Source organism: Salminus brasiliensis, chromosome 2 (assembly GCF_030463535.1).
Source record: "Salminus brasiliensis chromosome 2, fSalBra1.hap2, whole genome shotgun sequence".
NCBI classification, from domain to species: domain Eukaryota; kingdom Metazoa; phylum Chordata; class Actinopteri; order Characiformes; family Bryconidae; genus Salminus; species Salminus brasiliensis.
The window spans coordinates 1,388,569-1,405,386 of NC_132879.1; the positions used below are offsets into that span (position 1 = coordinate 1,388,569).

The following is a 16,818-nucleotide window of genomic DNA, read 5'->3' on the forward strand; positions in this document are numbered from 1 at the left end:
ATCCAATGTCCAGTCCAGGACCCTTGGTAGGTGTGACACCATGTGGCCGATCAATTTCTTTTTTTAATGGATCGGGTATGGTCTTTTAAGGTTCCGATCCACTTCCGATCCTCTAGGCCCAGACAAACTCATCTTTCTAAAGCTACCGGAGACAGAGTTCATCTGTGACCTTGTTTTAGTGAGGAAAGCCAAGCTGAGCTTTATTAGAACTGATCAGAGCTGCAGCGTTCCCAGACGTTAGCTTCTAATGCTAACTCTCATTCCACCCTAAATAGTGCAGCAGTTAAGGTGGAACGGAAAGTTTTCCAACGATGGAGATATTTAATCCCATTAAATCCATTTGGGAAGATCCAACAGTCCTCCCATCCAGTCTTTACTCTGAAACTCCTCCTGGTTAGAAATCTGACTATGGTGGAAATGATCTAACGTTCTAGCAGTGAGAGAACCACGCTTCGTTCTCTGGCTCTAAACCAGCTCTGAACGACGCATTCAGGACAGAGGAGGAGGCTAATGCTAATGCTAATGCTCACACACACACTAAGTGATCAGACTGCAGAGCTGTAAAGGAGCTGGGAGCTGAACGGTCAGGTGGGTCAGTCGGACTGGACTGTATGATCTTAAACACTGCCGAGTTTAAAACAGTCGATCAGATCAGATTTTAGTCTGATTACCGAAACGTTTGAGGTGAGGTGAAATTTGAGCGTGATCTGATCACCGTGGTGACCACACGGGATGCTGGAAACCTTGTGGTCTAATCATCAGTCTGAACGGTGTTTAGCGTATCCAAGGACCCGGACGGGCCAAGCGGTGCATTTTTGATCCGAGGTTGACGTTAGTGCTCATAAAAATAATAAAAACACGCCTGGGAAACGATATCCCGTAAACTCTGAAGGTTCCTGCAGATCAGGTCCTGCGGATCACGCAGTCAGGAGGAGAGCAATAACACCAACACCTAAACACTGCAGCCTGAAACATAAACACACCCGGCTGAACTCATCCCCCAAGCATCTCTCAGCTCCCCCCCAGCCCCACACCGTCGATTACTGCTAACCCAGTGCAGTATTGAACACGGCCCGCCAAAGCGAAAGCCCAGTGGTTTTACACGTTTCCATGGCATCCAGGGTTCCTGAGGCATCCTGCGTTTCCCTGGTATCCAGCGTTGCCGTGGCATCCTGCCGTTTAAAGTGCGATCACACAGACGAGCTGTATAACTGTACTCCTGACCTGACTAGCGCCCCCTGCTGGGTCTGGCAGGGAGCAGCCAAGGCTTAAATCGATGCCAACGTACTAACAGTCTAAGTTCTAGATAACAGTGAGACGTACAGTATCAGAACCCACATAATCAGATCTATTAGAGAATACTGAACACCTACAGACGCTTCGAGGGGAGCGTGAGGCGACCTGCTGTAACCGCTGAGCTCGTGGGGGAGGTTGGGGAGGTTAACCCTCCTACAGTATAGATAGATAGAGACGTGTGGGTTAGACAGCAGATGTTCAGCTCTTATCCTCTACACACACACACACACACACACACACACACACACACACACACACACACACACACACACACACACACTCTTGGAGCGCAGGGTGGGCTCCAGGCCCTCGAGCACTTAGAAGGAATTCGAAAGCTCCAGCAAGGTGCAGGAGGACTAGTTGGAACCTGCTGTGACGCTCGTCGCAAACAGCTCAAGAAAAAACATCTCCATCCTCCAGGCCAGCGGCAGGAGAGGAGCGCCGACACTCCACGTCTACACGGCCTGGGTCAAGCTTAAGGACACCATGCTACCCAGCGAGATACCACGGAAAACACCACATACCCCTCAAGTCAAAGAAGGGGGGGTCCATAGCCCAGTAGTTCAAGTCAAAAAAAGGGGGGGGGCAATCCATACCCCTCTGGCTCAAGTCAAAGAAGGAGGGGGGGGCTCCATACCCCTCTATCCCAAGTCAAAGAAGGGGGGGGGGCACTCCATACCCCTCTGGCTCAAGTCAAAGAAAGAGGGGGGGCTCCATACCCCTCTGGCTCAGGTCAAAGAAGGAGGGGGGGCTCCATACCCCTCTGGCTCAAGTCAAAGAAAGAGGGGGGCTCCATACCCCTCTAGCCCAAGTCAAAGAAGGGGGGAGGGGGGCTCCATACCCCTCTAGCCCAAGTCAAAGAAGGAGGGGGGGGGGCTCCATACCCCTCTAGCCCAAGTCAAAGAAGGGGGGAGGGGGGCTCCATACCCCTCTAGCCCAAGTCAAAGAAGGAGGGGGGGCTCCATACCCCTCTAGCCCAAGTCAAAGAAGGGGGGAGGGGGGCTCCATACCCCTCTAGCCCAAGTCAAAGAAAGAGGGGGGGCTCCATACCCCTTTAGCCCAAGTCAAAGAAGGAGGGGGGGGGGGGCTCCATACCCCTCTATCCCTCGCTAAAGCTGATTATGGAGCCTGAATGTGGAGCGAAGCTGCCGAGGCCGTCGCCACATATCTGACAATCCAGGACAGACAGGACGACCAGCTGACGCGTTGAGACACAGCTGATGACACGCGGCCAAGCGTTCCCATGGTAACGGGACAGGAACTTCCTGCCGATGATTATGGGCTTCTTTGAAACACACCAACACAAACATGCACGCACACACAGCATGCCTGGCGAGACAACCTGCCAATTACACGCCGCTCGGTGGGCAAGTTTCTAATATTAGCCCATCAATCAACCCCAGCGTCCTGTCCTTGCCCACCTTGCCCCCTTCACCGCGCCGCATGCTCCTCAGGGTCAGATAACAGTGCACGTGTGTGTGTGTGTGACAGTAACACAGAGGGAAGACTGATCAGTGGTGTACTTACACCAACACACATACAGACACTGTTCGCACGGCCCTGTTCAGCCCATTAAACTCAACCACTCTTCACTTACTGGATCTTAATTTTGGAGCAATTATAATAATACATTCAATTAGTTCACAATATTTTTGTTATTAGTTATTAATATTTATTTATCATTTATCAATTTATTTATTATTATTTATTTATTTGCATGTAAACAGGACATTATAGTGGTTGGTGCAGCGCAACTGATACCACCACTACCAGCCATGTGTATTAGACTGGGGTTCGAGCCCCAGCCTGGCTGACTGTGCTGCGTCGCTTGTCGCTCTGGATAAGAGTCTTGTCCTCAGTAAACGAGATTTCACTGCTAAAAAGGAAAACGAGCAATAAAGAGAAACGAAGACTCCGCTTCGACAGGCTGTTAACCTTTCAGAACAGCTGTTCAGTGGGCTCTTCAGGAACAGCCCTTTGCATTCTGCATTTATTTACTGGCTTATTGGAATCTGACGGCACTTAAACGGTCCTGGTCCGCTGAAGAGAAGCTCACCGATTTAAAAGCAATACAGGCCATTAAAGAGAACCTCTGCTGCTCATTAACCTTTAATACGCAGCTACAGAATCACCATAACCCCCCCCCCCCCAAACACACACACACACACACACACACACACACACACACACACACACACTTTATACAGCTTAATGATACACACTGAATTATTGAGATGGAGAGGCCGGAGCTGCGCTTTCTATTAGATACGCCACACAAGAGCTAATCAGCCAGGAAATTACAAACACGGCACGGAGAGAGAGAGTGAGAGTGCGCGAGAGTGCGCGAGCTATCCCAGTACTGGTTTCCACTTCACAGCACAGCGTTTCCACTCCCCATATTAAATCATAAACCTGCTCACCCTGCTAGAACCGCTCTCAGCCGTCAGTCTTGACGTCGTTTTGTGTTTTTGGTTTCTTTTTTTTTTTATAAGAGTGAATTCTGACTGCTGAGAAACTTCATGTCCAAATGTTTGTGGACACCCCGTCTAGTATTTCCACGAATGGGCAAATGCACGCTTGTCTAGTGGCTGTAGAGGAATAGAGGAGCCAATAGAATAGGACTCTCTGGAGCAGATAAACCCAGATGAACCTATCGGCACCATGCTGCCCAATGCCAGGCGTGGGCTAATAGAGGGGTGTATATAAAGCCCCCCAGCATTGAGCTGTGGAGCAGTGGAGGAACTGTGTTCTCTGGAATGATGGATGGTGGTGGAGCTCCATCCAGTACTTTTAAAAGGGAAGAGTTGGAGAGTTGGGGATGATGAGGTGGGGTGGTGATCATCATCCAACATCCTGACCTCACTAACGCTCTCGTCATTGAATGCAATCAAATCCTCACAGCTATGCTGTCACTCCAACAGAAGCAGGACCAGCTCTTTAATAACCTAGATTACATAAGAAGACATGAATGAATGAGCGGGCGTCCCAATACTTTTGTCATTTATTTCTGAATTTCATTTATCATCATTTTATCCTCCTTCTGTACAGATTCTGAGACGTGTGCAGCTCACATCAAAGGTTGTAGCACAGTCCCTTCACACTCGACATGCTATCTAGAACACTGAGGGTTCCACCACCAAGCCTGAGAATGTAACCCACGCCTAAAAACAGACGGACTGCGAACTTTAAAAAAACTGGTGGAGTTTCCCTTAAAGCACACACTAATTATAATGTTAATTATGCAGATAAGTGCGTCAGTGACGGGTGTAAGTCAATGACAGGTGCGTGCACACGTGTGTGTGTGTGTGTGTGTGTGTGTGTCAGACCAGCTGACGAAACCTAATTACACCCAAATACAAACAGTCAGGTTGTGTAACGGCTGCTGGAAGGTGAGCCATCAGGAGCACAAACACCAGAACCTCCAGACCTGCTCCTGAGACCGGCCAACACGGGCGAGAGAGGCTGACTTTACACACAGAGAGAGAGAGAGAGAGAGAGAGAGAGAGAGAGAGAGAGAGAGAGAGACACTGCAGTGCTGATAGTGTCCCCTCTCGCCATTTTTCTCAATCTGGACACCCACCCACCCACCCCTCCCTGTACCCTCCACCCACCCTCTTATCTTTCGGTCCTCTGCCCCCCCTCTCCCCCTCTGCAGGTGACATATTTAACCGGAGCAGTCTGGCCTGGCCCTCTCTCCCTCTCTCTCTCTCTCTCTCTCTCTCAGCACACACACAGACCCTCCTTGAATAAACACAGAGCGAGAGAAAGAGCGCGAGAGCCTGCGCGAGAGCTCCCGCATGGAGGAAAGTCCAGACCAGCTCTGAAACGCTCAGCCTCTGAATTCTGGAAGACTGGTGGCGTTCCCCATAGAGGCCACAACAACTCCCAGAATCCTTTGCGTGCTCAAAGCGAAAGGTCCGCCACCTTATATAGGGGTTCCCACCAGAACCTTTTAGCGCCAAATCAGGCTTCTACTGTCACAAGCGTGTACTACAGAGAACCCTCAACTGTCCAAAAACTTTTTATCCAATCCGAACAGCAGGATCTGAGGACAGGGTACACCACTGCCACCTAGTGGTCAGGGTTTAAACACAACACCAAATGAACCCCTGTCTACCTACTGATTAATAATCAATCCTGTGTTTATGATCAGTACAGTATTACAGAGCGCATCATGATACTCAACACTGCGGCCGCGACGGCGAGGCGAAGTGCGGCGCAGATCTCCGATTAACCAAACAAGCCGAACCACAATAAGAGCTCCTGGCGAGTCTCCCTCTGACAGAGTTCAGAGCCGGCCCAGAGCGAACCAAAGACCGACTGATCCAATTATTACCACCACCGCCGCGATGAGGGCTATAAATACCCTCTCCAGTCGCGCTCAGGCCTCAACCCCACATAACTCTGCAGAGTTTACAGCCAGACTGCGGCCCGCTGGGGCACGGGAGGAAGCGTGGCCTTCAGAGAACGGAAAGAAACGACCTTCTATTAAAGCAGGCAGAGAGCGGAGCCCGTCTGAGGCCTTTAACAGCCCGTCTGAGGCTGCATTTTACCATGATTAGGTCCGATTACACAAGCCTTCAGAACTGCAGAGCGCAACAGACGGCGCTTCCTTTACCGAACTGCAGCACCAGCGCACTCCCACTGTACATGGAGGTGACCTTTACAGCGATTCCACTGAGGACCCCCTTTGATGGAGGGTCCTTTATGGAATTGTGTGTGTATGAACAAGCTTTAAAAACAGCCAAGCTTAAATTAAAGTAGAGCGTTAAACTATTTTTGCTCAACTGTGGATGATATTACAGTATCACGATAAAATTAAAGAGCCCATATCATGAAAAATGACATCATCCTTGTTTTTGGGGGAAAATGTAAAAAGTATGTAAATCTCCCTCAAATTTTACTTACGTTTGTGAGGTCATAAAATCCAGCACTTTTTTGCCATATAGCTCAACTGCGAATAATGCTCAACAAATTATAATAATAATAATAATAATAATAATAATCTCAACAATTAAAGGGACAATATCACAAAACTAACTGTTCCTTGCTTTTTGCACAGTATTAAAAGTATCACATTTTAACTATTTGGCTCGAACCTGAAAAGACAAGCAATTTGAGTTTCTGTGAGGACATAAAAACCAGCCCATTGACCACCAGCACATTTATTAAGCCCCAGTGCTCCCCTGCGAACGCCTCAACACAAGCAATTAAAGGATCAATATGCGAAAAACCTTTTTTCTTGTTTTTTTGGGAAATTTAGAAAGTAGTCGTAAACAAACATCTCACACAGACACCCTTTGGTCGAAACCTGGGAGGGAAAATAAATAAATAAATAAATAAATAAAAACAGCCCAGGTAAAATTCATGGTTTTTGTGATGTCATAAAACCCAGCACATTTAGCAGTTCAGCCCCACCCACGCCCACTCTGAAGTGTTTCAGCTTGGCCTGCTTTTCCAGCGAGGCTCAATACAGGGCAGCCAATCAGAACAGAGCTCATTTACACAGACCAGCCTTAAAGGAACAGCGCGTTTAATTCCGATGGATAAAGAAAATGTTAGAATTCAGCACTCAAGGCCCAGCAGCACAACGCAATCCAACCCATCCGTAGCAGAAAACGGCTATTCAGACGCTCCCCCATACGGAGCAGAGAGATTTAGATTCTAATTAACCAGCACTAATTACACTCGCTGTAATGACCTGTGCAGTCGGTCAGTATCCTTTAAGCACTGAGGATATCCACGATCCATCGCTTGGATCAGGTTAACAAAATTACCACCCATATGCTTCATCACCATAATCACATAAATACTACATCACATACGTCAATACAGTGAGCTGCGCAACTGCATACTGGCGTCCATTTACTTTTGCCAAATAATTGCTGAGCAATTCCAGTGGTCCATCCATCACAACACGTTACACTCTTAAAAATCATAGTCACATGAATGAATGAACCGGTCAGTGATAACCTGGTCTGGTGTCCACATACATTTGGCCATACAGAGTGTGTGTATACAGTTTATGGCTCTAGTCCCACTCTTAAGCTCCAGCTCTTTAAGCATAGATTACACACCGGGGTAAAGTGGCTTCCGCAGGTTTAACTCCATTAAGACCGAACTGCAGCGCGGTTCCACCGCAGGCCGGCCTCCTCCCTCTCGGTGTGCTAATAGGCGGCTAATCCCACCCTCGAAGCGGCGACACCCCTCCTGACCAGCGCCGGGCCCTAATGGCTGCTGTATTAGCCTGCTGATGATGAGGTGATGAGTCAAGGCACACATGACTACACAGCACTGAGGGTGAGACAAAGGAAACTAGCTCGACGATGCTACAGGCTAATGCTGCCAACAATGTACTGGAGCCAATGGGGACGATGTTTTTATAACGCTAACAGTTTTCCCATTCGCTTTCATTCACTGTTAGCAACATTAGCATTATTACTACTGAGGGAACGATCCATTAATTAAAATAATAATAAATTTAAATGAATAAAAAGCATCATTCCACGCTCTCTTTACCCTTTCGAAATAAACACGCCATGCCTTTAAGGCTCATATGTAAATGAGCTCAATTTTGATTGGCTGAAATAAGCCCAAGCTGAAACACACAAGACTGGAAGTTAACTGCTGCACGTTGAATAGGCAGATACTGTATGTGGACAAAAGTATTGGGACACCTGCTCGTTCACTGTTTCTTCAGAAACCAAGGATATTAAAAAGACTTTCTATTGAATTTTGAAGCTGGAGCATTGCTGTGAGGATTTGATTGATTGCATTTAGCCACAAAAATCATCAGAATCATCAAGATTTGGAAGGCGCTCCACCACCATCATACCAGAGAACACTACAAGCTCCACAGCTCCACAGCTCAATGCTGGGGGGCTTCATATACACCCCTCTAGCCCACGCCTGGCATTAATTAGGCAACATGGTGCCAATAGGTTCACGGCCATCTGCTCCAGAGTCTCCTGTTCTATTGGCTTCGCAGTACATCGGCGTCATCAGCAATGGGTGCAGCTCAAATTCGCTGAATGCATTTACTACAGGGGTGTCCACAAACATTTGGACATATAGTGTATGATGTCATGCGTACAGGCGTTGACCCGCATGACATTGTGGGAACAGCATATCGTCATATTGCCGACCCACAGCCACTGCAGATCACCAGGCTCTGGTGTGCGCGCCCTGCAACCTCCAGCTAACTGGACGTGCGACAGTTCCTCAAAGCCTCCTCACGTCAAACGCGGACGGACATGCCGGACCCAAAGAGAAAGAGCCAGAACCAACGGTTTTAGATCCCAAAACCAACGAGACGGGAACGAAGAGGCCCTAAAAAAAGATACAAAGATGGAGAAACCTTTACAGTTGTCACAGTTGATGAAAGTGGCGGAGGAGACGTTTGCACAATACACTGCTGGGGGGGGGGGGGGGGGCGGGGGGGCAGAGCAGGTCTTTGGGGAAGTGAAGATAAGGCATTTCAGCTGCTGAAGATGATGAAGTAAAAGACTTACACAAGAGTGTGAAGTAGAACCAACACACAAACCCGCAGCCTCAGATTCAATACACCACTTTTACAGCCATGTTTTCTTTAGGGACTACTTTCTGTAGCCGCACTACACCCTAAAGGCAGCATGTATCCCTCCACCGTTTTAATGATCTGGTTCTAAAAGCAGGTTCTAGAGCCAGACTCTTCTCAGAACTCTGGTAGAACAGTGTCTCAGGCATCAGGCAGCGTCTTCATCACCATTAGGTGAAGAACTTTCTGTGAGGAGCTTTTATTATTAGAGCTTCAGTTCTGACTGGGAGAGGTTATCTAGAACCGAGCGTCTCACTCCAAGCTCCCCACTCTGAATGACTTTTTGAAATTTTGAGATCTGGAAAATTTGGTGGAGTTCCCCTTTCAATGGGTTTTGGCTTGGGCATAATGCTCTTTAAATACTTTAATAGACACAGAACCGTTCCATTATTTCACTCACTATCATTCCAAAGGGTCTCTGTAAAAGAACCCAAAGCCAAACAGGTTCCTCACTCACATTTTATTCAATTAAGTCCAGTATGAGGAACAGTTCTCGGTATCCAGAGGCACTTAAGAACGCTCCGTTGGCTCTTCGGACTGCTCTTCGTGACCCTAAGGCCAGGGAATCACATGCTGGAACGTGTGTGTGTGTGTACACACACACACACACACACACACACACACACACAGGAGAGGGAGAAAGAGAAGGGGCCTCTCCGCTGATGGTTACGTCCCGGGAGCTGCATCACAAATTCTTTCCTGACTCTGCCTGAACGCCGGCCCAAAAAAAGGCAAGTGTTGTGAAGCATGGAGGCTGCCCTGCACTCGCTGAGCTCTTTCTGCTGCGGAGCAAACACACCACACCGTCAGCACAACCACACACACACACACACACACACGTGCTGCCAATAACTAGGCCCGTCACTATAACTTTTTTGGACAGTACAGGTCCCACAAATAACGGGGATAAATGATATCGCAGCCGTTTTAAGAGCATTTCATGGTGCCAGTATAATTAAAATATGCTAATTAATTATATTGCCAATTGTGGCTTCACGTGCATCAGAGGAGACGTGGGTTAAGTCATTGCCATCCTAGTGTCGGCAGCTTTGCTAGTGCTTGAGGAGCGCTACGGAGGGGTGGGTTAGGTTGTAGCGAACTGGGATCAAAAAAACTTGACCAGGTGGATTTTTAACCATCCAAACGTAAAATAAACTAAATTATCTTTAGCTCAATTAATATTTAAACAAGATTTGATGTAATTACAATCTTCTTATAGAAGAAAACATGCTTTACTCATGATAATTTACTAATATTAAAAAACATAAAATGCAATCACCGTCTCAACTGTGCCTACATTTGATGTACTTCTGCCCTCTGTAGCCTCTATTCAAAGCTCCATGACCAACACTGAGTGTGTGTAGCTAGGGATGCACTGATCCGATACTAGGATCCGATATCGGTTCTGCAACTAACAATATTAGCTGGATCGGGTATCGGATAACTAACCTACAGAAACGATACACATATCATAGCAAACAGCAACACTGCCCATTTGTAACCAGCAACTATCAGAGAGTGATCCAGCTCGTCTGCCATGTAAGGAGAACCGAGAAGGGAGGGGCTGCTCGCTCCTCTGTGGTCTCACAGACTTCCAATTTCAGAATAAGTCCTGAACCCAGGCGACACTGTGCAGAGGTCCAGCACAGTTATGTTTATATTTTAGTGACCAATAAACAGAAATTGGGTTCATTTATATCTGTTTTCATTTGTTATAGTTTGTTTTAACAAAGTTAGTAAAGTAATGATTACGTCGATCCTGATGCCTGAAGTCTCTCCCAGACGGTCGGGTATATGGTTTACTAATTCAACAATACGTATCGGATTGGTCTCATAATATGCAAAGTTCTGAATCGGGACAGAAATTCATGGATTGTGCATCCCTACAAATACTTCCCATGTATTTGTCCATTACAATGACTACGCCCAGCAGAAAAGGTTACCAGCTCGAAAATAAATATTAAGATTTTTCTACTTTTAAAATTTTCAAATGGGTCAATCTGACCCACCGCAAAAATGCAGGACTGTAGGACAGCAAAGAACCTGGCAATACGTATACACACAACGAAGCAGGGGTTCGATTCAGTACAGTGCGATATACTGTGGCACTGTAAACAAGACGATTTATTGCAATACTTAATTAATTTCTGTACCATAAATTAAAAACTAAAAAGTCGTTTGAAGACAACAGAAAACGATTAATTCAAAGTAAAAACACTGTAAAATTTTACAAGAGCCAACTGGCTCTTCTCTTCAAGTAAACACAGTGGGCAATATTTATTAGTACATATTGCACTATAGGTTGATCATGTAGTTATCATAACAGGCCCACTCCCCAATAACACAGCCAGTCTCGGTACGGGTGCAGGATACAGCTGTACTGACTGATAAACAGCTACATTTAATCACTGGAATGATCAGACTGAGTACAGTCACTGATGCTCAGCACTCTCGCTATTCTCAAAGATTCGCTCCCAAACTGAAACAAACAGCAGGTCAGAGCGGCCTGTTCCAATACGCTCTCATTTATATTCACAGTGAACCGAATACTTCCCACGCCGCCACTGAACCACTCTGTATTAGAAACAGCATCGCTTCAAATACTGAAATCCTAATCCTTGGTTATTATTCAGTCTTAATCCTAAAGCAGAAAACTACTGTGAATTAATAGCCCAAGAATTAATGATGAACACTGTGTGGCATCCCACAGGGTTCTATCTTAGGACCTATGAAACTGATGTTAAATGCGACAGCAATGCAGTTACTGAAGTGAGGGTTTATATGATTTCATCTTTAAACTCTGCTGTGCAATAAAACCAGCTGTTTCAGTAACAGTTCTTATTATTATTTTAATAAATATATATCTTTTAACCATCCAGTATTTCTCCTGACATCAGCCCATTCTACCCTTCCATACCCAGACCTTCTATGCCAGTCGATCTCAGCAGCCATTTATACTCATTCATACTAGTACTAGCTGATATGACCTCGATCCTGTATCATAATTAATAAAAAATTACATAAGCTGCTCGACTTGAGTTCTCTGTCACCGTGCTTTCATGTCACAGACTGGACGGGGGGTTGAGTCATGTGATTACACTCACAGTAGTACGCTTTAAAGGGGGGGGGTTCAGTACATGAACGCACACAGTATAATAACCGATAAGTGCAAGGTGTCGATCAGAGGTTCTGAATGTCTGTCTCGGCTATTTTCGATGAATTTCCCAGCCTTAATTCATACTACTATCCCCTATACTCATCCACATTCACACCTACTCATACCCACCCATCCATTCATACCTATTCATACTAGGGCTGCACAATATATAGCGCTTCAGCATCATCTTCGCAACGTGTGCATGTGCAATAGTCACATGGTGGGACAGCAGCAAAGGGATAGCAAGACACTCAGATGCAAAACGTAGATAATTACCAATTTAAACACAATATAAATAACAGAAGTAAAATAACTATTATTTACAGGCTGATTTATCATGTACATTAAATCAAGCACTTGTCATTTTCCTTGACATATTTAGCAATAGCACTTATTAAGATTATTAATAGAAACAACATGAATCACTGACGTCTGGAAAAATCCAGCGAACACACAAACACACACACAGCAGAACTAAATATTGATGTCATTTTTTCTATAATCATGCAGGGCCCATCCCACATTCCCATATCCATACCAACACCATCCACACCTCATACCCATCCCCAACATCTATACCCAACCGTTCTCAGCCCCATTCATTCTCATACTGATATGCCATCACCATTACAGCCCACAGCCACAACCATGCATGTGCTGATGCAGGTACAGCCACTACCATCCTCAGCTACAGTACTCGCACCCTGGTCACAACCTCCTCCGTCTGCTCCCGTCTGGCAGACACAGGAACAGTTTTTACCCTCAGACCATCACCTTCCTCAACAGCTGATCACCATCATCAGCTACAGGCCAGAGACACTACTGATATTCTTATCACTGTTATCCTACAGTTACTGCATTACTGCACCATTACTCATCTCACACATGTTTACACTCCTGTGTTTACACAATATTTAATAGGTATAGTGCTGCATGCTGCTATTCTGGGAATAACACTGTAAAGCACACTGTAAAGAAATTAGGGGTGCACCGATCCAGCTTTTTCAGTTCCGATACTGATACATAAACTTTGCATATCGGTCGATACCCGATACCAGTCCGATCCCATTGCTGAATTAATAAGCCGTATAGCGTATCATCATGTCATTTATTTATTTGCACATTCAGTGCAGTCTCACACCACCAAATTAAAGTGAAAGGATCGGTTCCATGGATCGGACTAATGATCAGATACCGGGATCCAGCTAATTTTGTTAACATCAGGGCCGATACCCGAACCTAATATCAGATCGGTGCATCCCTAATGGGAAAGTCCTGGTATAGTCCATGTATACTGTGTATAGTACTGTTCTCTGTATGTCGTGTAGTGTCTGTAAATTATATGTAGCTGTATACTGTTAATACTCGAGTATTAATACTAATTCCTTAATGTGTGTGTGTGTGAACTAAAATGAACAGCATGGCAGTACAGGGTGGTACAGCGCACACACACATGCATACACACAGCAAAAGTTCATCCACGGCTTCAAAATACAGATTACATTACATTTCAGACAGACGGCAGAAGGCGGCGCGACCACCCAGCACTTTCATTCTGTAGGAAGGATGACGTTTAAAGCCGTCTGTCATGAAAACGGTCTTACAGCTAAAGCAGTACGGCGGTTCAGTGCATGACGTATTCACAGATTGTCACGGTCATACAAAAACCTTGTATCTCCATTTCTGATGTTTTCCATTTTGGGGATAATTTGACCAATATGGCAAAAGAACAATGACTTGGAATTAAACCTTTACATTTAAAGATGTTTTTTTTTTAATATCTACCAGAGACTATTATCGAGTATTATAGACCAATATATATTTATATATGAGAGAGAGAGAACGGTCACTATCTGCCATTGGTTTTTTTATCGCTGGCACCGGGCACAGCAACACACACCAGACACCAACGTCCCTCTAACCGACAACCCAAACCAACGTTAGTTCAGGCATTCGCTTTGGTTTTGCTGCTAAAATACATCAACAACCAAACATTCCTCCCTTTTTCATCCGAAAACAACCGTGTTTACACCAGATAGTCCAATAAACCCGCAGAAATGACAGCTGACCCAAGCCACCCAGAGTCCTGCAACTCCTGCAACTCGGCCCCCTGCATCCAACACGTCCCAGACGCGGAGGGTCGGTGAGGTAGTGGGTCCAGAGAGGAATGCACTCATTCCAGACAATGTCAGACAAACATTTACAACTTCCCTGCACTGTTTCCGAGACTATTTCCAGCTTGACAAGCCTGCAGCCCTGCCATTTTCAACCAGACTGCAACACACCCATGATTTAAAGCGCAGTGCTGCTCATATCTGAAAGCCTCAATGCAGGACCTCTCATAGCAAGACTGGGTCAAACACCTCCAGATCCAGGGCAGCTTCGCCTCCTGGGACATAACTCCATTATTTAATACAAACCTATTCAAAAAAGAAACCATTAAAAGCGAGAACCCCGAGACCGAGCTGCACAGCAACTGCTGGAGGGATTTGTAGCCAGTTAGCAACCCTGCTAGGCTAGCGAGCTAAAACAGAGAAAAACGAACATTTAAGCCAAACTAAATCAACACTTTTAGGATTAAATGGGTGAAATAACGTATTATAAACCGAATTAGTTCATGGCAAGCGTGACAATAAGAGATGCTGGGTGAATTTGGGGCTCTGTTTTGCCTAGCAGGGTGTGCTAGATAGCTACCGCTAACGTTAGCTTGCTAGCTAGCTAGGCTCTGACGTTAAGGCCAGAGCGAACCGCAAAAACAACGATTTTCAGGCACTTTGGCGGTGTTCTAGATCCAAGTATGACCATGGCGACGATCTAGAACCTTCTCACATCTGGATCAGCTGGTTTATTTAGCTGTTTTATCCGAGAAAAGCGATGATAAAGTGTTAGATACAAGCTGCGCTTGAAACCGCACGATTCCTACGTAGCATAAGACAGCTAGCTAGACAGCTAACGTAGCTAAATGCTAGCTAGCCATCTACCCCAAACCAGAAGCCCACCACCAAACCAGAACACCACCTCACGGTTGAATGAGAATTATAAGTGTGTTATAAACTGAATTCATTCATTAGAAGCGTGAAGATGAGGACGGGGGGCTGGTTTGGGGTCTATTTGTGGCTCTGTTTTTGCCTAGCAGGCTGTGCTAACGCAGCTAACGCAGCTAGCGTAACGCAGCGAGCAGCGGAGCTCGGTCTGACGTTAAGGCCGGAGCAAACTGCAAAAACAGCCAATTCCTCGCATTTTTCCTGGTTCTTAGGTTCTACCGATTACTGTAATATCTAGAACGTTCTCACGTTCTTTAGATTAACTCGGGTTAATTGAGAGAAGTCACAGGAAAGAGCTGATAACGCGAGGCGCGAGTTCTCTCTCTGTCTAACTGCGAGCAGACTGGGCAGTAAAGAGAGCATTTCTGGCGTTTCTGCAGGGTTCTAGATATAATTGAGATTGTTATGATAACCTAGAACGTTCTCGCATTCGGATTAGGAAAATGTTCGTTTAGTTTTTTAGGGAAGAGAGGCGATGCGTGTGGGCTGGGTGCAAGTTCGCGACAGCTGAGACGTTTAACAAGACTTTTTGGGCAGTTTGGGGAGAGTTCTGGTCTAATGGGGAACAGGGCGATGATCTAGCACTAGTCCTCACATCTGGACTAACCCCTGTTTGTTTGGTTTACCGGCTCTATCGGAGTAAACAGCTGGTAAATGCGAGGTGCGAGTGAACTATACAAGCTCCGACGTTACAGATTTGTTTAGGATAATAATAATAATAATAATAATAATAATAATAATAATTATTATTATTATTATTATTATTATTATTATAATAATTATAAAAAAGCAGCAGGTAAATTTGGGGCAGGCTCTACTACGCGCTCCGGCCTTAACGCGCGGGGGAGACGCCGGCTTCGACACGAAGCACCCGGATGGAGAGGGTCCTCCAGCAGAGCCGACCGAGCCCCGCGCTGGCGATACGCCGCCAAAGCGCTTCGGGGAAGCGGCCAAGCCGCCCCGAGCCGCGCGGGGGAAGGTGAGGAAGGGTTCGGGACCTGGTGCAGGGCGGTGAGGCCGTCCACATTGGCGTAGTTGATGTCCGCGCCTCGGTCGAGCAGCCGCAGCACCTCCTCGGTGTCCCCGCTGGAGCAGGCGGCCAGAAACACGGCGCCGTCGTCGAACTTCACCTTGGTCTTCTTCTTCTTCAGCACCGGGGGCTCCAGGTCGGTCTCCGAGCCCAGCCAGCGCTTCAGCTGCTCATTCCGCTTCTGCTTAGCGTCGGCCATCTTCATCACAACACAGCACTAACCCCCCCCTGGACCCGGTGCGCGGTGTGTGTTTCACTCCCGAGCTCGGTTTAATCGCGCGTGCGTGCGCGCGCGTGTGTGTGTGTGTGTGTGTGTGTCACTCTCTGAGCCTGTCTCTCTCTCTCTCTCTACACTCCGCCACGATCCCACAGCGCAACGGGGCGTGGGAGAGGGAGGAGAGGAGAAGGAGGGTGGGGGTGGGGGTGGGGGTGGTGGTGGGGGTCTTGGTGGTAGGGGAGAAAATTAACCCCGCAAAGAAGTGCACTCTGGTTGGTGTGCTGTCCTGCTTCCCCTCCTTTCAACAACGAGCGACATCTCGCGAGACGATCTGTCTCTCTGTCTGTCTGCCTGCCTGTCTGTCTGTCTGCGGTGACGTCACCCACTCCGCCTTTCCCCCTTCTGCTCCCTTCCTACACGGAGCTGCTGCGGCGTGACGTCACCGCCAGCTTAACTGGATGCTGCAAGGCAAAAACTTGGCCTTGGGGTGACGTAGTG

The 16,818-nt window shown here is 46.8% G+C and overlaps 1 protein-coding gene across 5 annotated transcripts in view; it reads right to left on the reverse strand.

The window, feature by feature from the left end:
* The window catches only part of ppp1r12a (protein phosphatase 1, regulatory subunit 12A), an 87,406-nt gene extending 70,959 nt beyond the window's left edge, over positions 1-16,447 (reverse strand). For all 5 annotated transcript variants that reach the window (XR_011979065.1, XM_072674088.1, XM_072674087.1 and 2 more), the window contains exon 1: positions 16,072-16,447. Coding sequence is in view for 4 of the 5 variants with exons in the window: in XM_072674088.1 (XP_072530189.1) it covers positions 16,072-16,308 (237 nt within the window). In the remaining variant the exon portion in view is untranslated. The remainder of the gene's footprint in view (positions 1-16,071) is intronic.
* Positions 16,448-16,818: the final 371 nt, after the last annotated feature.